General features: G+C 42.8%; 1 protein-coding gene across 1 annotated transcript; it reads left to right on the forward strand.

Moving 5' to 3' along the window:
- Positions 1 to 6,244: 6,244 nt before the first annotated feature.
- CSRP2 (cysteine and glycine rich protein 2) lies at positions 6,245 to 20,504 on the forward strand. Its single transcript, XM_067559907.1, has 6 exons — positions 6,245 to 6,393; positions 14,808 to 14,926; positions 17,452 to 17,620; positions 18,901 to 19,033; positions 19,416 to 19,509; positions 19,870 to 20,504. The coding sequence occupies exons 2-6, from the start codon at positions 14,815 to 14,817 to the stop codon at positions 19,944 to 19,946; spliced, it is 585 nt and encodes a 194-aa protein (XP_067416008.1). The 5' UTR covers positions 6,245 to 6,393; positions 14,808 to 14,814; the 3' UTR covers positions 19,947 to 20,504.
- Positions 20,505 to 20,919: the final 415 nt, after the last annotated feature.

Genomic DNA, 20,919 nt, shown 5'->3' on the forward strand with positions numbered 1-20,919 from the left:
AAACAAAGTACAATTGTCTGTACATTTGATAGAATTGTATCCATTTAGGAGTGGAAGCTCATGTAATTCATTAATCATTAAAAAGCAAGTGCTCATTGTCACTAGGTGATAATGATTTTCATACAGGTGAAATACATGTAAACAAACAGGGCTTTTTAGATTTGCTACAATTTTATGAATTTACAAAGAGAACTTCTTAGGTTAGGGGAATAATTAATTTTAAAAATATAACGTACTTATACTTGTTGGATGTATTTCTCTAACTAAATCTATATTTTGGAATTTAATAGCTCATTCAAAACTCACAACTTTAGGTCTTTGTACAGTAAACTTATAATTATAGTTACCTATGCTTCCTTCTTTGAGCATTTGTGCAGATTTTGTTGATTTATCATTAGTTTTTTGTTTTTTTTCAATAAATGAAACAGCTGATTGTGACTTATGACTGAAAAGCACTACGTAAGAGGAAAGCATTATTAGAATGTATGCAAATTTAGACAAGGAAAAAGCATTTCTGGTGAGGGGCATATATGGGTGACTCTGAGCATGAATTGCTTTCTCTTCTCTTTCTCATCAATGCTGTGTAAAGCTTACTGTACAATCCCCCTTTCCTATGAACAGCTTTGGAAAAAATTAATTGAGATACTGAGGATAACATTGAGAAATACTTGGCCTTTAAAGTTAATAGCAATGAAAAGAGCTACCTTTGACGTTAAAATAATCTTTCATATTAAGTATGGGGGAAAATGACTTACAGATCTTTTTATTGTTGTTTTACTGAATACAGTACTTCAACATTCACAAGAATACTTTTATTAGCTTTGAATAATAACCAGGTCAGGGTATAACTATCAAAGGCTTATATTAAAATCCAGAAAGGGAGAACCAGAATAACCTCTGCCCTTACACACACACACACATACACAAAATAACAACAAGGTGCAGTAACAGCACAGCAAATTGACATTCTTTGTTATAATTAGGCAAACTTGGTTCAACACTTATAAGAACAATCCAGGATAAGATGATTCCAGGTGGGTAGAAAGACCTTAGTGTTTTGTAAAAAAGTTGAAGATTACGACATACAACAAATGTTCTGGGAGCAAATCAGGTCAGACAAATTGATTTTATCCAGCTTCAAAGAAAAAAGCAAAACCTTCTTTTATATAATATTACAGCACAGCTATGACCAAAGATTTTGGGAGACTGAGCATGTTTTGTGTCAACAGTTTTACATGTGAAAGGAGAGAGCTGCTTGTTTATACTTTCAGAGACTTTATAAAGTCCTTCATCACAAGCAAGCAAATCAGAAGGAAACAAAACAACACTTCCTTACCAACAACCACCTAAAGCTAGATTTACCACTGCCATAAAGGGAGAAAAAAGTCAGTAAATCTCCTCAAATCTTTTTATCCAAACTTAAAACATTTTTCTAATAATAAATTGCTGAACTCAAAATGGCAGCCGGATCCAGGTACCAGATCTGGATTTTTGTGGTTGTGGCGCTCTTGCACCAAGGCACATCAGAGGTTTTCAGTGGGCTTGTTTATTGTTTTTTGTTTTGTTTTGTGTTGTTTTTTGCTACAACTGCAGCAGCCAGCTTTGTTCTCTATTTCAGCAGTGGAATTTGAGGACTGGGGCCATATATTGGCAGGATCTGGCAAGATCCAGTTTTATCCGGACTCAGTGTCCCGGAAATAATAAAGCTCCCCTTGCAAAAAAACCAACCAAACAAAAAACAAACAAAACCCACCGAAACCAACAACTCATTCCCGACCCTGTCTTTTATACACAACACCCTAGTAAATCTAAATGTTGATTTATAAGCAGTTGACAAAGCAAGCTTTTTCATGACTCTTAGAGTGACTGGGCACATGCACACTGTCCTTCGCATTGAAGTTCTATACAATTGATTGAAGAAAGGTACATTTACTTTGAATAATTAAATGAATGTTGCAGGTCTGATCATCACATGGATTATGTGCAATGGTGCTGACACCTCCCTTTACATCCACAGGAAAACTTCACCTGTCTGGGTACCCACAGGGCAGGTTTTAACTCAGCCTAGAGCTGTTTCCTAGCTAACAGCACTCACAGTTGTGATATCCCATGGCAAGGCAAAACATCACTCTTGGATAGAGCTGGTCCAAATCTTGGCCTACTCTTGAATTCCAGCCTGGCAGAGCCAGCTTTAACCCCAGGGTCAGTGAAATCTGGTGTCTCCTCCTCTCTTCTCCTATGTCCAGACTTAGGCAAACTGGCTATCCTCTCTAGTTAGTGGGTGGGTGACTTCTTTTGCTGCCTGATGCCTACAGTAGCTAAGACTTTTGGGGATAGCTAGCTGAGTTAAGGACACTCCCTAAGAAGTTGGGTATTTCACATCAGCTGGGCTCCTGTTGCAGGGAAGCAAAAGGGTGTTTTTTCCTATGCTATCCTGCAGGAAGCAACTATGAGGCTGTGTCTCCTCCTGCTACTTACCTTTCTCCAAGCATTATCCTGGTTTGGCCTGGATGCATATGTCAGGATGGACCTAACCATGTTCATGGAGGCTACTGAGGAGATGGAGTTGACTGTCCAGGCTTGTGAGCCAGACTTCTAGCCCACTACCGCCTCCTCTTCTTCCCTGCCCCAGCCTCCAGTGGCAGCCAGCTTCATTTTCCCAGCCACTGCTCCTGTGCCACTATCTGTCTGAAAGAGGAGCTGCTGCTCACAAGCTCCGAAAATGGCATAGGAGCCAATCATGATTTTATTATTATTATTATTTATATTTCTGTAGTGCCTGGAGGCCCCAAACAAGGAGTAGGCACCCACAGTGCTAGGTGCTGTACACACATATAATTAAAAAGACAGTTTCTTCTTTACAAAGTCCCCCCTCCCCTCCCAAGAACTTATATCTTAGCATAGGGTGTACACAAACGGAGACTTCAAACGAACAGGGAGAAGAACAAGTAGAAGCAAAACGATCATGTTTGTTCACTTATGCAGTGATTGGAAGGAGTAAACTACGGCTGAGGCTTGGCTGGGCAGACTTTATGAGGGTCAAAGAAGTCAAAGGAGGTGGAATGAGTCAATGACTGAGATAATGGAGGAAAGTGAAGACAGGGAAGGGAGGGCGACTTAGAGCAGAGGAGAAGTCATGGTCATTGATAGACTGGACGTCACAGAAGGACAGGATAGTGTGGGGAGGAAGCGGAGCTAGATGCACAATCTTGAAGGAGGCAGGTGGTGGTCAGGCAGAGAATTCAGCAATGAAGAGAGCGAGAGAACGGATCCAGGGTTGCAGGTTAATCAAGGAGGGGAAGGCAATGAGACAAGGTGCTAGAGGCCAGATTCAGGACTTTGTAGAGATAAAATTTGCATTATACAATTTCTTCCCTTTATATGACCTTTGATAGTACAAAAAATCTCCATTTGTGCGCCCTTGACTGGAAAGTTTATGTGTGTCAACAGGAACAACAGAATCAACAGGCATATATTATGTGGAGAGAAGCAAAGCACAAACAAAAATGGGTCCTGATTCCTGTTTTCAGACAGTGATTCTACAAAGAACAGTGAATACAGAGCTATACAAAGTTCTCAAATAGACAATACTGGTAAATATATTTTTCTTCTGTGACTGGAGAAGATGATTGCTGTGTGTCAGCACAGTCGTAGATGTGTCAACAAACTTATGATTGTCACCCTTCATTCCATAGTCATGCTCCTGTATTACAGACTGACAAAAAATCAAAAGTGGGGAACCTTAGTTTTGGGATTAAAACTATCAGCTAATTTACCTTAACTCACTCTTCTGTGCTTAGCTATTATACAGGTCTCAGAACACAGTATTTGAATCTCACATAAGAGATGAGCATCAGCCTCCAGTTACAATAAGACAAGTTATTAAAAACTGTACCATCAGGTTTCTGAATTTCCTTGTGTTAGGTAGTTTCAGACTTTTAATAGAACTGTAATGTCATTTGATTCTAATTTAGATTTCCTTTGTTTATATTTATAATAGTCTTTAGAAAACTTTATCAAAAGAAAAAGCTTCTTAGCATCTGGAGGCGACCCATGGAGAAGTGATAAATATCCTAGCTCCCAGCTAGCTCACTGGGGGGGCTGGGAGTGGGATTGGTCAGACTAGAGGAAATGTGCATTAGACATGATAAACAGAAGCTGCAGTAGCCAAAGTTCTGGCTCCGTCTCACAACTCTTCTTGTTCTTTTGGAGGAGATCTTTTCTCTTATTGCAGTCTCAAAGGAAGGACATGAAAGTCAAGCTAACAAACTCTGCTTCTCTTTGTTTTTCTTTTCCCCCAAAGCCTGTAGTGCCTCTAGTAACATATAAACTATCAATTTTTGTTCTGTGTTGCTGTGGAAAATCACTTCAGGGCAGACTGCTCCGGTACTCACACTGAGTACTACTACCCTTCTCTGCAGGGAAGTAATCTGTGAGTTTGTCTATGGAGTAAGGAGTGCACGAGTAAAGCAGCAGAATGTGGCCCTTCATCATTAATTGTAAGTGAGAAAAAAAATAATAATAATAACTGGGAAGGAAAATATCCACAAGTCACAATCACAAATATATAGGCAGCAACTTCTGTATACTAAGGGTTCCTATTATCTCATTCTAATGGGAGAGACCAGCTAGCATTCATTCTTGTTATTCACATGCCTGTTGTGCATGTTATTTTTAATCTCATAATAGGGACAATTTGTGGTCCCTGAACGTGCACCAGGTGATGTGCTCCAGGGCTTACATAAAATGGTGTTATCTGTATTAATGCAAACCAAAGAGAGGGGATATATTTTATGCCTGTATCAAAAATGCCATTTCACTTTAGAACAATTATATTTAGTGTTTTGTAAGAAAATGCCCACACAAGATTTGGATGACCAAGTACTCTCTGTGCTGAAATAAGATAAAGAGGCCCTTTATGTGAATACTCTGCTGATTTATTATTTGGTTAATAAACAGGGAGAGATAAACCTTGTCTTCTTCCTGATCAGAGAAAACACTGTAGACAGAGAGGAACCAAACATAATCTAATGCCCTGTTGGATACTAAAGAAGGAGCCAGGTTTAAAACTACATTAAAATATAATTCAAGCATGGCTCCAGAGAACTGTTTTCTAACACAGTTTAACAGGGTGGTGTGGACAGAATTAAACATTATTAAAACAATATTCAAAACCCAAATTCAACACTAGTCAGTATGAAACTAATAATTCAGCATGATATCTTGGGATACTGCACGGATGGAAGTGCCACCCTTCAGATCAGATATAAATAGGAGGCTACGTCCATTTGTGGGCATTAAAGATCCCTCGGCATTTGTGCAAGAGTATGGGTTTTAGCCATGGTTACATTGTAATTTTGATATTTACTTTTCTATATAATTATTCCATATAGGATTTTACTCTTCCTGTCCTTTTCTGTAACTCAGACGCTGCACTCTGCTCCAGAAATGGCTGCATTTCAAAAGATGGGTAAAGTGATTCATGGCTATATGCATTTTGTAAAACGGCTTAGGATCCTCTTGGATGAAAGGCGGTGTACAAATGTAAGCTGCTTTGTTTTATTAGCAAATCCCTCTCTTCAGTAATAAGAGATTATAGGTCACTGACTTTCAAGAGCTGGAAAGTGCTGCTCACACAATTATTTTCTCACTAAGACTACATTTTTCTCAAAAAATAAGGGTTTGCTGCCAGACAGATTTTCTGCTTTAAGGCGTACCCCCCCCGCTTTTATTTTTTAAAAAAATGTCTATCCTGATTACACCATCCCTCTGAAGTGGTTGCTGAAGGGTCAGTGCTAAAGGAGCTTGAACACTTACTCCAGATGCTCGCTCTGGGCAGCTGGGGAGGAAGAAAGCAGAGTGAAACCTACAGTCTGAAATTGGTTTAGTGTGGTCACCCTGGATTGCAGTTCTAGGCGACGTTCAGTCTCAGATCGGCTACTGAAACTCAGCTGTCTGACACAGCTATGGGGGGGGGAGAGAAGAGGGGGAGGGCTGGAAATAAAATCCCCTTCTCCACACTACTCCCATGCACAGCGGTGGATTAAAACACAGCCATGCAGCTGGCGACGTCTGACATCTAGAGCCCGCTCTGAGCGCGCCCTGCAGACGGGGCTGGGCTACGAACGTCGCCCCGGCCCGGGCGGCTGCTTCTGCCCCACGTCGGGGGCAGGGGCCGGGGAGGCGGTGCCCAGGGGCTGGGGCCGGCGGCCGCGGGGAGGCGCGCGGGGCCGGGCGGGCTGGGCCGGGCTCCCCGCTGTAGCTCCGCCCCGGCCGCGCTAGGACCCTTTAAACGGCGCCGGGAGAGCAGCCGCCCAGCGCGGCTGTTGCCAGGCTAGTGAGTCCGGCCGCGTCCCTGCCCTGCTGCGAGCCGAGCCTCTACCCAGCCCAGCGGTGAGTGAGTGAGTGAGTAGCCGGCGCCCACCCCCCGCCTCCCCCAGCCGCGCTGCCCAGCGACAGCCCCGCGGAGTCGGGAGCGGCTCTGCCCCGGGTCCGGCGGGGCTGCCCGGCTGCGTCCTGCCGTGCGCCTGGGGATCCGTGGGCTCGATCAGCCCCGCGTCGGCGCAGCGCCGCCCTCCCCCGGGCAGGGCTTGGCTTGGCTGAGGGGCTCCCGGACGCGCTCGCCGCCCCCCAGGGCTGCTTCCAAGCCCGAGCGTCCCGCCCGCCGCCGGCTTGCCTGGCTCAGACCCCCCCGGTCCGTGACTCGATGGCTGGGTGGCGTGGCGAGGCGAGGCGGCCCCCACGTGCCGGGCCCGGGCAGGACAGGACCGCAGCTGCAGGGCTGACTTTATAGGCGCTGGAAGCCGGGTCGCTGCCGCAGCCCCCTGGCGGGAAGCGGGTTCCAGCACAGGCGGGGTTTGCAGGTTGGTTCCGTGGCTCTCATCGGCACCCCCCGCCCCCGCTGGGCCAGTTGTTCCCGCGCCCCTGCCTGACTTGAGCCAGGGCTCCCCCCTTTTCAGCAACCCCGAACGCTCCCAGACACTAGACGTCGAGCTTTCAGGGCAAGGCCTGACATCACAATTGGTTTGAAAACAAAAAAAAAGCTTCAGGGGTCATGACACTAAAACAAACAGCAGCTTTTCCGGCCTTTGAGGCTGAGCCACTGTCTGCCAATTCCCATCGTGACGTCCTTCGTGTTGGGAAATCCACGGTACGCTTGCACATGGTACCTCTTGAATGCAGTGACTCCTTTGGGCCATGCATTCGTGTTGGAGTCAGAATCTGGCCCACTAAGCAAGGAGGCAGATGTGTCTTGGGTGACTAGATGTCCCATTTTTATAGGGACAACCCCAATATTTGGGGCTTTTTCTTACATAGGCGCCTCTTATCTCGCACCTCCATCCTGTTTTTTACACTTGCTATCTGGTCACCCTAATCAAAAATAGCATAAAAATGGCAGCGAATGTTGGAAATGGATTTCTCACCCTAATGATGACAAAATACCACTTGCGTGGTTTTTGTTGTCTCATAGTAAACTTGAGTAAGTGCCCTCAATTCCATGCATTTCTGCCAAGATATATTGGATTCATTAGAAAAAGGTATAGCTACCTTTCTCCTTGGTGAAATTAAATCCCTGGGTAATGGATGGTTAAATAATATCGATGTCTGTTCATGCTTGAATAATTAGTATCTTGCTAGTTTGCTAGAAATGCCTTGAGCCTGACACACATGCATATATTTTTGATACAGTAGCTGGACACTCACAGAAACATAGTTTCCTAAAATTATAGCGTATATAGCATTAAATTAGCAAAGTTAACTAACGGGCAGTTTGTGTTGGTAATGTAGCAAGTGTTGAATCAGTGCCCTGCCTTGTTCTGGGGTGCTAAGTTAAACCTTAAACCATGTCTTCTACTAACTGTGAACCTCCAATATCACTGGGGGAGCAGGGAGGAGAGAAGAGTTGCTGCAAAATAACTTAAGAATAGTGGGTCTGCAGGGTTTGCATTCCAACGTTTGAGCGGACTGAAAGCGGGAAGGGGTCAGTGGACTAACATACATAACGTAAGTTCAAAACATAAGTTTATGAAACAATCTAAATTCACTTACTATCTGATACCTATGGGAAAGAAACATACACTGTATATGTGTGCACACTCTACTTGGGCTTGCCAAACTGATTACTTATGGTCCTGATGGGAAAACATTCCATTTTCAACAGGTATTTTTGTGACAATGGGTACACAGTAACAAAATTTGTGTAGCATGTGACTAAAAAGGCTTAGTGCAGTCTCTTTTTCAAGCCACTGAAAAGGCTAGTCCGATGTACAAGTAAAATTGGCTTGATGTAAGATTAGGAGCTTGAAAGATGTCTTCGAATAGCTCTTGTCCCAGAACTTCATAAACAAGGGCTCACTTTCCTGAAGCCGGGCTTATTTCCAGAAGTTTATAAGTACCCAGCAGGTAAAACTTGATGATCTAACTATCGAATGCTGATAATACTGTACAAGACAGTCCCTGCATGAGGAACTTCCATGTTTTTCTTTTTTTGGGGGTGGAGGGAGGAAACTCTTACTATAACAGCCTGTCAGTAGAAACTGTAAATACTAAACATTAAATAGTAAACACTTCACATTTCCCTGTTGCAGTTTGCCATTCTGTGAAAGCACCATAGAGAGCGTTTGTTTAAAAAAACTTAAAAAACTGTGTCAGGAAAAATGTGTCTAAAAGTAGCGCAATTTTTACCAGTATCTAAGGAGAGGTTTTTTTGAGGCGGCTTTGTGTAGTGTGGCTAAGTTGTTTGTGCAGATTTGGCCAACTTCAGTGAGGTCTCTTGCTGTTCATCAGGTGTCCTGACTGAATGGTTGAACCCGCTCCTTGTGCTCAATCAACAAACTTGCAGGACTTCTCTAGGGGACAGTTTTCTCATTCTCTCTCATTCCACTTGTGGCGGAGAAAGTTATCTTGTGTTACTGAGGGCCTGGGGGCAGTGCTTAATTTGTAATGAAAGGTGCTGGGGCTCAAGCAATTGGGTGCTCAATGTTAAGCAATTTTTTTTTTATTTTCATAACGGCTGCAGCAAGATCAGAGGTGTCAGGGCTATGAACTGCCAAGCCTAGAGGTGCCAGGGCTCAGTCCTGACAAGCCGTGACACAGATGAAGCACTGCGTGGGGGGAATCTCCATTGGCTCAGAGAGCTTTCTAATTTTGCTGTGCTTTTCCAAACAGGATTCCAAACCGCTAACTGCTCCATCACCTCTCCAATCAGTAGTGTGTGTGTTGTGGGGTTTTTTGTTTGGTTGTTCAGTATTGAAGGTGGCTGGCTCACTGTGCTTTTATTTGCCTTGGGGAGATTGTATTAGTGCATGCTCTTATATGGAAGCTTTGTTGTGATAATGCTAGTGTCCACTCACTTGTTACAGCCAATTAGTTTTAGAAGCAGGGCAAATATTGAAGTGGAAAAGGGAAAGTGTCAGTTTGTGGGGCATTGCCCACCAGGAGAAAGTAGGTATACAAATGTTGCATTTTTTCCTGGGGGCCAGGACTTCAGAACCCAGAACAGTTAGCCTGTGAAAACAATGTGATCATTCGCTCTTCAGCTACATGAACATTTCATGCTGCTCTATGTAAAATCTTATGTTCCTGGGAGTAGCCCTACTCTTTAGGGTCCCTTTGCTTTCATTTTATAGCTTATCTGCTCCTGGTGCTCTAGTCTTTTGATTGCATTCAGTGGAAATGCAAATGCAGTTGCCATTTTTAATGTGTAGATAATGTATAATGGTTATGGGTGGGAAGCAGCCTGGGAGGCAGCCCATGCACCTCCTGTTGTGTGTACTCATCTCTTCCTTTGGTAGCAAACAGGGTTGGGCATGTAATTGCAGGGCACAGTAACTGCCTCTAGGTGTTCTTGAGGCATCCTCCCTGCCTTGGTCCCTATGCATTGCATGGAAATATGGCTTTGCACTTTCTGCACATGCTGCTGTTTAGTATACTGCCTATTCACCATCCTAGCTAAAATAGATCTATATTTCCTCCGGCATCCTTATAGCTGCATTGAGCCCTGTGTAGTCATGGCTAAAGCTTTTGAAGTGTTGAAGTTGGTTTCTTTTCTGGGTGGTATAATCATGGCTTTCAGTGTGGAGTAAATAATAGCAACAAATGACGAGGGGTGGGGGTGGGGGATAGACCTGAGTACCTCTTGGCAGGAGCATATTGGAAGTCCAGGTGTATGCTCCCCTGGAGAGGAGGATGGCTGCCAAGAACTCATTACAACATAATAGTTCAGAATTATAGGATACCATTGGTAAAAACATCTGGAAAACTTAGTACCACTTCAGTGGTTCTTAAATTCATTAAAGGCCTGCCTGAACTAGCAGAAGGCTTATCGAGTTCTGCAAGCAGCTTTCATGAGCTAGAGCACAGCTCATGTTGGAATAATGTAGACAGAACACATGCTGTCCACCTTTTAGATGGAACAAATTGATCTTTAGGGCAGGACTACGTATAGTATGTGCTGTCTATCTGGCCACACTGAGATGGCATTCGTGGAACAGATTAACAGACTGATTCTCACCGAAGTCTGTCTTCTAATCTCTTCTGTTTGAGGATGACTTGTACTGATAGCTCAAGGAATTCTGCTGTTGCTGCTGTAGAAGCTCCTATGGGGATGCTAAAGGGGAGGACAGTTGGCCTTGGTCTCCTGAAAGACACCCACCTTCCTGAAGCGCTAACCTCGTTGAAGTGTGAATATCCAAACCCTCAGAAACATCAAATTCTGACTTCCTTTACATTCTCTCTAAGCACTTACATGGCCTTTATCACAGTAGTATCTGTACATCTTGTTATCCTTAATGGACTTTATCCTCTCAATACTTCTGGGGTATGGCACTGCTATCCCTGTTTTACAGATGGGGAGCTGAAACACAGGGTAGATTAATTGACTCTCCCAGTGTCACACAAGCAGGCTGTGGCTGAGCTGGAAATTGAGACCAGGTCTCAGTCCCATTACCTCATCACTGGGGCCATCCTTCTTTCTTACAAAAATATGTAATAAAATGCAATTAAATAATGTGTATGCATATGGGAGGTTCACATGTGAAAGTCAAAAACAAAAGGCGGGCCAGTGCCTTGTAACAGTGCCGAAGGAGGGCTCAAGAAAGAAGCTTATTTAATAAACTAAATTTTGACTTGGCCTGTTCTCTGAGAGGCATACAAAGCGGGAAGGAATCGCTCCCTCCATTCTGCAGTTAATGCACAAGGGTTTGGATGAGGAATGCAGCCTATATCCCTCTTATGGAGGACCCTGTTTGCCATGATTGATGTCAGCTGCTGTGTGATAGCACAGCCAAACACTTGAATAAAAGAAATGGAATCTTAATTTTTAGACTCTACAGTGATGCCAAGAATGACAAATAGTGGTGTCATAAAACAATCTTACTAGCCTGCTCAGAGCATTCGTTATTGCCAACCCATTGAGGAGCAATAGTGCTAAGCTCTTGGAAACATTGTCCAAAGAAATACTTCAGTAGTTAAACTCATGTCACCACCAGAAATGGAACAGCTACTAAGCCACTTCTGTATTAAACAGAACAGTTCCGTAAACCTGTGTGTAAGAATTTGCTTAAGATGTCCCAATTTGAGTTAATCAGTTAATCTTGTTTTCCCACATTCCACTAGTGGCTGTTTTTGCCCTGTTGAACAAAGGTCTCTGAGCAGTTACTTAGCAACATTCCTTTGTAGGGCACACTGTTGCAGTTTCAGGATAACTGCACATATATTTTCCTCTCTGTGATCCCCCCAAGGGCACCCACTTAAAGACTTCCAGCTCCCAGCTCTTCCCTCTCTTGGTCACCTTGCTCCCTTCTGACTGGATTTTTTTCAGGCTTTCCCTGATCTACACCGTGATATGCCCAGCAAGCCAGTCTGCCTGAAAGGCCAGTGCCTTCACTTTGCTTTCTCTCCAAAGGCTATGAACCCATGTATTGCCAGCCATGATAAGTTACTACACAGCTCCTTCTAAGCAAGCAGATTTACTCTTAAGCTAAAAGCATTACAGAGAAAGCACCTAAAAACAATAAAAACTTACATGCATGTTAAAAAGCTTACCAATAAAGAACCATGCAAATCTGCTTGATATCCACAGACCATTTTTGCAGATTGGATGCAGATACAAATTTTGTATCTGCTCTGGGCTCTGCTTACCAAAGGTCACCCCAGTGCCAGCCTGCGGCTCTGGTAGGTGTCAGTTCTTCAAACCCCACCACTGAACTCTTCCTGTGGTTAAAGTTCTGATCAGTCCCTAGATCAGGAACCAGTATGAAGGCTCTGAGTCCGTTTAAGCTCAGGCCATTTATCCCAAAGTCCTTTTTGTGTGTGTGGGGGGGGTCTCTTGAGAACCTGGTTTGAGAGCCTCCCCAGCAGGTGCTACTTCTCTGGAGGTGCCTTAATTCTCCCCATGCTGTTTTCACTTCCAGAAGGAGCTGTGGTAACCATGGGCTGGATGTGGTCCTTATCCCACAAAGACACACAAGCCATTCATTCAGTATGGTTTCCCAAAGATAGTTACTTAGCAGCAATCCTTTGTAGGATACATCACTGTCATCCCTCCACAGGTATCTGAAGCTCTAACACAGGTGGAGCTATTGGAACGGTGCTCCTAATTTTGAGTAAGGGCTGTGCAGTGGGGGAAAATACTGAGCTGAGCAGCTCAAGTCAGAAGGTTAAGAATGGTGTTGGAAGCAAAAGCGGTGCAAAAGGGGAAAACCTTGTAAGTAGGAAGAGTGTTGCTCTGGCTTGTAGAACAAGAAAGGAAGAATAGACACCATTCATTCAGGTTTTTTTATAAAGAGAAGCTAGGCCAGACACTGCAGTGCCAACTGTGGTGTTCAGAAAGACACCCTATGGATCTGCTGAGGTGGAAATTGATCATAGCATAAGCAGGACTCTTTCTGCAGAAATTAAACTTCCTTTTAAAATTCTAGCATTAGGGTCTTTTCAGAATTTTTTCATATGTAAACTGATCATAAACCAGCAGGGTGTTTTCTTTGAGTCTGTAGGCAGACAGCAGCAGTTCTCTGCTGCTTACTGGTTTGTCAAGCTGCAAAATGCAATCAAAATGACTTACAACACTAATTCAAAATCCTGTAGGCAGCAGTGAAACTGTCAAGAAGCCTATGACTTCTTGCTACCGCCCTTTGGGGAAAACAATCAGGAGCAGCAAAGGCAGGTATGAGAGTTAGAAAAATAGGGGGAGTATCTTTCTTTCCTTTCTTCACATCCTCCTTCAACAGAAGGTAATAGATGGGTATGTTTGCATGGTCCTGTGTCCTGCAGTTTGAGAGGGGAGAGAGCTTCAGATATCCTATTCTTATCAACCTTTGACTAATAAAGAAGGAGTCCAAAGCAGAGATCAGAGACAAGTCTGCCTTTCCAGTAATTGGAGGTAGCAAGGGAAGCTGAACTATGCCAGGGGAGCTGCCCACTCTTTCTTCCCCCCCTTATCTACCTTTGGTTAGCATAGGAGAATTTTTTTTGAAAGGCACCAAGGGCGGGTAGGCAGCTCTTGTGGCCCTCAGCTTCCCCTATGTCTGTATCAGAAGTATACCATGCTGGTGCTGCAATATTTACACACAGGTAAAATCCTGTTCTTAAAACTACAACATTCCTGAAATTCTGACTTCATTTTTTTTAAATGAACAGAACCAAAGTGTTGTGTTAGGCCCCACTTGGGCCTCCGCTGTGTTAGTCCATATACAGTCATGGTCCCTGCCCCAAAGAGTTCACTAGCTAACTTTAAACAAGAGCCAACACACAGAAGAACAGTAGGGGGAAAGGGCCAGACAAAACATACAGCTGAACTCAGATTAAGTTCCCATTAAAATCCTGACCTTTAAGTCTGCTTTATAGAGCAGTGTTGCTAGTAGAGAATCAAACCAGTAAGTACAAGAACGATCATGTTCCTAAATTTTACTACAGCTTAGTATGTGGCAAGAGAATACTACATGCTTGTGACAGTCAGCCATTTTCTTTCATAAAATTCCTACTTTGAATCATTGGGCTCCCTGCACATATCTGCCTGGTGAAGGTGAGATTTTATGTAACTAGCATAAAGGGTGCCTCAGGAATAATCCCCTTTGACCACTACAATTCAGACACTACTTGTGTTTTTCTCAACTCTTATCATGGTGAATTGCTCTCAATGAGGCAAATTTTGTGGCGTATGCCATTTTCCAAGTGATAGACCCTGCAGAAAAACAAAATCCCATTGTTGGCACAATTGATTGGCTTCCATCAGAAGAGAGCACAGGATTAATGAAGCATAGAAACTGAAATTACATCCATCTGGGAGGGTGTTTATTCAAGGTACAGTAATGCCATTATGCATGCAACTTTGTGCATATCCAATTCATGTAACTTTCAAAATCCTGAACAGGAAATGTAAAACATGGCTTTAGGGAGACAGTATCTTCTGTTTCCATGTCTCCTGTTGAATGCACTAAGCCCTATTGCAAACAACAGTGGGAATTTGTGTTTTTTTGTATTGACGTTCTGTTCCCTAAGCCTAATTGGAAGGTCATGCAGCATTACAGATCAGCACATAAAGGCTTTTTGACCTTATGAGTACTATCTGGGATGTAGAATGTGCTTAGTAGTCACAATCTGACTAATAAAGATACTTTCTTATGAACTAGGCTCAAAACCGCTACAGAAGATCAGGCGGACAGCCAGCATTGTGTTTAAATACCTGTCTACAGTTCCTAGTTCAGACTAGTTTTTTGTAGTCACTCTTTGAGAACTGTAACTCAGACAATTTGGTGAACAGTCTCTATCTTCCTGCTTGTCTCTAATCGCTGGTGTATCTTCCACAGAGTCAGGATGCCGAACTGGGGAGGAGGTAACAAATGCGGTGCCTGTGGACGAACTGTCTACCATGCTGAAGAGGTTCAGTGTGATGGGAGGAGCTTCCACAAATGCTGCTTTCTCTGCAGTAAGTATTCCTTATATGCTGCTTTGTGTAGTGCAAACTCTCATCAGTAAAAGCTTCAGTGATTCTACTGCATGTCAGACAGAAAAGCGTAAAAACAAGGTGTTCTTCTGCAAACTTATCCAGAAGTGTTTCCATAATAAAGGCTCTGACCTGGCTCTTGGGAAGCTGAATGGCAGTATAAATTGCCAGAGTAGTCTAGGTTTGGGGGCTCCTGGGAATGCCATGAATGCTGTCAGACTTGGGTTAACTGGTCACCCTTTCCTTTGTGTCTCATGAGCACCTTGGTGTCCATAGAGGGAGAGCTCATTCCAGAACCACTGAGGAAAGTTGTCCGTCTCCTCTGGTGTGGGAGAGTTTATAAAGAGACTTGTTAAACTGAGCCTAGATCTCTCCTTCATAACCTTATGTCAGTAAAAGGAGGCAACAAACATCTTTAGGTTTCTCACTCCAAAACCTGAATTTTGTTCAAACAGGTAAAAGCACAGCAAGGAGGCTGGATTTGTTTCAATGTACGGTTCTGTAGAGCGAAGACTCTGCGTCTGAATCTGTTGGAAAGTAGATTGAGGGCTGAAGGAATAATTAAATGACCCCTGCTTTGAATGCATCTTTCACCCAGGTCCATGTAGACTGAGTAGGATATTAAAGCATCAGCAGTTTGGCTGAATTTCTAACTAATACATGTAGCAGAGCCAAAATCTTAGCCTACCTTGATACAGGAGCTCACGGATTATTTTCAGATTAATAGAGTCCAAGTCATTATTCTTCAGTCTAATCAATTCATTCAGGCATCAAAACTAGCTTTTTCTGATGTAAAGATTGTTGATTAGTTGGAAAAAAGGTAATCTTATAAATTCACAAACTGCCTGTCTAACCATCAGTGGTATCTCTACTTATTGGAAATGTGCAGTATCACTTTGCCCAGCTTTCTGGCCTGGACTATGCATCTGAGGAAGTGGGTTGCAGCCCAGGAAAGCTTATGCCTGCAGACATTTGTTAGTCTTTAAGGTGCTACAGGACTCTCATTTTTACTGTATACAGACTAACACAGTTACCCCTTTGAAAATAAATACTGTTACTACTTTTGCCATGTGTAACATGTAATGTGTGTATCATCATCTTATATGACAGGGTGAAATCATGCATGCAAATCATGCATCAAAGTTGTGAAATGGGCTACAAATGCAATAAAAACAAGGTATTCAAAAGTTTAACAAATGGGGGGACCGTGCCAAAGACTCTCCTTGCTGAGGGTGCCATTTGGTTTAGGGATATCCCTGTCTACAACATTACATCTGTGTGTGATGATGGAAGGTAGGTGTTCTTACATTCCTTTTCCTGGTACTCTACAGCAATTATAGCAAAAATATATTTGGCTGGGGCTCAGTTGGCTTAAGTTCAGTTTTTATAGAAGTTTCTTCTGTTAGAAACTTCTAACTTACAGCCAAAGGGTTGGGTTAGTATGTTTCACTCTGAGGGAAGCCAAGTTAACATGTTAGTTTTGCTGAGCTTAACACATAAAGACTTGGTGTATTTTAAAACTGATTAATTGCTCTTAATTATGATCAAATACCACTGATCAGCTGTCTACTGAATCAATGCAATAAACAAAGGTTTGTGTATCTTGAAGCCCTTAGTTGTTTTTGTTCTTCTTTTTTAAAACCCAGTCTTTGAGAATTAGGTTGTAGTTGAGCTTTCAGGCCAACCTGTGTCCTGTACAGACATAAAAATGCTATGACTGAAGTAAGGGCACTAAACTTAGTTACCAGAGCAGTGTTTGGAAAAGGTAATTGGCAATAGTTGTATTCCCTGCTGATATGATCTTGGGCAAGTCACTTAACATCTGTGTTCTGATCAATCTGCATAATGCATCTAATTCTTTCTTGCCTGCTAAAATGTTGCTATTCATTCAGTAAAAATGAAAGCAGGTGTGAAGTTCTGCATTCCCTAGAAAAGGAGGATACCCAATAATGACATCCTAAATTGCTGGAAGCAGTCTGGGTCCTGGGTTTACCTTTCTAGTCTGGTATTTATAAAAAGGAAACAGAAGCCCAACATCTATAAAAGCATTACAAAAGGTGTAATTCACATTGGATAAATGGCAACAAGAAAAAGCTGTGGGGGAAGCAACTTGTCCACATAAACAGAGGGCTGTGAGCGGTCAGACAATTAATGCTTCTGCACTGATACAGATGCCTGTTTCCATGTAACTTGAAGCAAAAGAGGAAACTGCTGACTTTAGTATCTGGTTTTCTGTGTAACCTCATTAATCAAACTACAGCAAGTTTCCATTCTTTAAATGTCAGCACCATGCGGGTGGGAGGGAATAGAGCCTCTTTATGAAGCTAAACATAATTCACCAATTCAGAAGACAAGCTGCCTCCTCTAATTTTCAGCAGTCCTACAGTTCATTAGGAAGAACTGTGGACGGGAATCCTTGACATCTGGCATTTGACACTTCTGGTTTACTGCATGTGCTATTGCTGAAAATGGCCCTTTCAGACGATTTAAAACATTTGTTTCCCCAGTGGTTTGTAGGAAAAACTTAGACAGCACAACCGTAGCAATACATGACGATGAGGTTTACTGCAAGTCCTGCTATGGAAAAAAGTATGGTCCTAAAGGCTATGGGTATGGCCAAGGAGCAGGCACACTCAACATGGACAGAGGCGAGAGACTGGGCATCAAGCCTGACAAGTAAGTTCAACTCTTCACCATACCTAACTGCAAGATGCACAGTTGGCATGTGATCTTCACGTTGTGCTTAAAGATTCTTCATACAGGATTTAAAGGCCAAATGCTCTTGGAAGATGCATAACGTGACTGTGCGCTAAACGCACTTCAAAATGCCCAATTATCCCAGAGCAGAATATTGAAATAGAGAGCCACTTTGCAGACCGCAGGTGCTCTTAACCCCTGGTGCCTGCTCCAGCAGTCCTGTGGTGCACAACTTCCATTGTTACCTGTAGATAAGGACTTCAGGATCAAGCTTTTAGCCTTTCTGGATTATTAAAAATTGCATAACAAGAGTAAAGAGTATTAAACATGGCTTGTTTACTATTCAAATCCTACATGTTGGCTGATAAGCTCATACACTAAGCATTGAGAGGGTTGTGTCCTAGTTAGGAATCGAAGTAAAGGAGGATTTGAGGTTGTATAGAGATTAATGTCTATATGGTAAACTTAATCTTGCTCTGTCTAAATTGAAGTGCCTCACTGTTTGTCTGTCAGGTATAGCAGCTAGTGGTCTAGCAATAGCAAAAGTCTGATAGAATGGGTTCTTTAAAGCAGAACAAGTAAAAGTACTTTACAATATGTCAAAACCTACTCAGAATAGGAGTTTGCTAGCTAAATGGCAAACACCATACATAACTGGTACACACTTTTGATAACTTCATGAAAGGCTTAACTTGGACATCTAGTTCTATTACAGTTCAATTGTTAACAGCTCAGTCTTCCTAAAATTCCAGCTTCTAGAGCTTAACAGGTGAGATGTAAATTCTCATGAGGTTGTTCAGTCAGTATCTAAAAAACTTTAGAAACGGGCATACTGGTTCAGACCATGGCTCAAATCAGTATCCAGTATTAGGTACTGCTTTGTGGTGTTTACACCTTCTGGGTAACTGGGAAGTACTATGGAACGGAGGAAACTGAACATCATTCAGTCATTTAACTATATATAGGAGTCAGGTAGGCCAATTATTATGATGCAAAATTCCCTTAAAATGGCAGCTTCTCAGCATGGAAAACACCATTAATCAAACAAATCAATTAAACATCTCTGTAGTCAAGATAAAGGTGAGGGAGGATTTTAAAGACAAATGCATGTGGCTGGGGGGCCAGTAGTTATGGATTCTGGCAATACCTCAGTGTATTTGTAACACTTACTTAGATATACCTCAGCTTTCCTCCTTTTAGACCATAAATAGGACTCCAGGACTGACCACCTATATACATGTCTGACCTGTTTGTTCTAGCACACCATCTCCTCACCGACCTACGACGAGTCCAAATACTTCAAAGTTTGCTCAGAAGTTCGGAGGTACAGAGAAATGTTCTAGATGTGGTGATTCTGTTTATGCTGCTGAGAAAGTAATAGGAGCTGGAAAGGTAAAGTAACATTTTGATAAAGCTCTTTGCTAAATAGGCTGTGTTGCACATGCAAACAAGATTAGTGTCTTCTAAACAAAGATAAAGGTGAAGGAGGGTTTGTGGCAAAGCCTAGATGTACTTACTGTTTTACCTAGAGCTTAATATTTCTTTACTAACTTGCGTCTGAAAAATCTGCAGTCTATTAAGAGCTGGTCTTGATTACTTCTGTGATCACTTCATTATTAAAGTGAGAAACCAAAAATTCCTGGAGTAGTATCCTTGTCCGCTTTAGACTACAGGAGTCTGTAACTATTGTTAATTAAATGACTCTTGAGAGTGTATCTCATAGTACCTAACGTTCCTGGTAAATACAATAACTTACATTCTTTGCTTCTCTTAGCCGTGGCACAAAAACTGTTTCCGATGTGCCAAGTGTGGGAAGAGTCTAGAATCTACAACACTGACAGAGAAAGAAGGTGAAATTTATTGTAAAGGTAAGATGAAGAAACATGCATGAAGCCTAACTGCCTACAGCTAAGAGTAGCATGTTCTCTGAAGAGTGGGTGGGAATCTTGTGCTGACATCCCGAAAGGATTCCTTCATTTTGACAGGATTGGAATACATCGCACTGCAGTATTGCAAAGAATTGTTGTGCCACTGTGCAATATTACTACTTGTTTTTCTGTCTAAACAGTTAAATGGCTCTAAATACTCTATTTTCTAGCATCTTTCCATGAATGCTAATTTGGAGAGGCCAGACTGCAAAGCAGCCCTGAGCAATAATCAGGAAATCAAGTAACTTTCAGGCATCCTAACATGTCTTTCTGAAAAGGTTCCTTTTTTCTTCCTTTCAGGCTGTTATGCAAAGAACTTTGGCCCCAAAGGATTTGGATACGGCCAAGGAGCAGGAGCCCTTGTCCATGCTCAGTGAAGGAGTAAAATCCAAGACTGATCATGATTCAGCAAGATTCTTCCTCTGCAACCAAGGCACAGCTTAAGTGTTACTAATTACTGTGAAACTGACACTAGTGTATTATAATATTGCTTAGACCAAGCTTTTACCAAATACTAAAGCACTACATATTCTATTTTTCTTGCGCACCTCATGTTAATTAACACTAACTAGCACGGTCATTCCACTTCAATAAAGCTTTGCATATTGTTGACTTTTTTTTTTTTTTTTTGCACCCATTTTTAAATTATCAGGTAAAAACTGCTTACCCTCTGACTCACAAGTATAAAGAGCTTGAGATGGGTGCTGGAGTAAGGTGCCTGGACCTAGGACCCTAGCACCTGGAGTCAGGTGATCACCTGAATCTCTGCTTAAGCGTCTAGCCCTTATGACTGGGGGGAGAGAGGGAGGAGAGTTGAAAACAGATGTCAATGGCTCTGTGTATGCCAGTGAGGGTGTTTCATTCAGAGACGTGCTGAACAGGGACAACCAGGGCTCCACAGTAGAGGACACTGGCATGAGAAGGGGGCAGATGCATTCTAGTTGTGGGGTAAGTACTTGAGGATTGTGGGAGCAGGGGTCTACTGTGCTGGCCTACTGAAGGATTCCTTACACTGGAGAACTAGTGCCAGTGCATCAGAAGATGATAAAAAGTGGGGCCAGTCACAGTTTTGTGCCCAAGTTCTAAAGAGAGCCACTCCTGCAACAATGAAAAGAACTCCTGAGTCTGAGACGTCCTGAGCTGAAAGCGTAAGTTTCTACTGCTTGAGCTGCAGGCTGTTGTCAGTGGATAATAGCCTGCACTCCTCTGTGGAGCAAGCACAGAAAGGGATACACCCCCCACAGACTAGTGGGATACATAAGCATCTCTAGCCATCCCAACTGAGGGCTGACAGCCCCCTTTCCAAACTGTCCTCCAGCAAAAACCAGGGCACAAAGGATCCACTTTCCC

This window comes from Emydura macquarii, unplaced genomic scaffold (assembly GCF_026122565.2).
Source record: "Emydura macquarii macquarii isolate MOO-44397 ecotype Brisbane River unplaced genomic scaffold, CSIRO-AGI_Emac_v2 contig_2205, whole genome shotgun sequence".
Lineage (NCBI taxonomy): Eukaryota > Metazoa > Chordata > Testudines > Chelidae > Emydura > Emydura macquarii.

What these genes read in the sequence shown, in the direction of transcription:
- CSRP2 (XM_067559907.1), top strand. Translation starts at nt 14,815, where the DNA reads ATGCCGAACTGGGGAGGAGGTAACAAATGCGGTGCCTGTGGACGAACT. An exon ending in CAAATGCTGCTTTCTCTGCA is followed by an intron (nt 14,927 to 17,451) that starts GTAAGTATTCCT and finishes TTGTTTCCCCAG; the next exon opens with TGGTTTGTAGGAAAAACTTA. An exon ending in AAGTAATAGGAGCTGGAAAG is followed by an intron (nt 19,034 to 19,415) that starts GTAAAGTAACAT and finishes TGCTTCTCTTAG; the next exon opens with CCGTGGCACAAAAACTGTTT.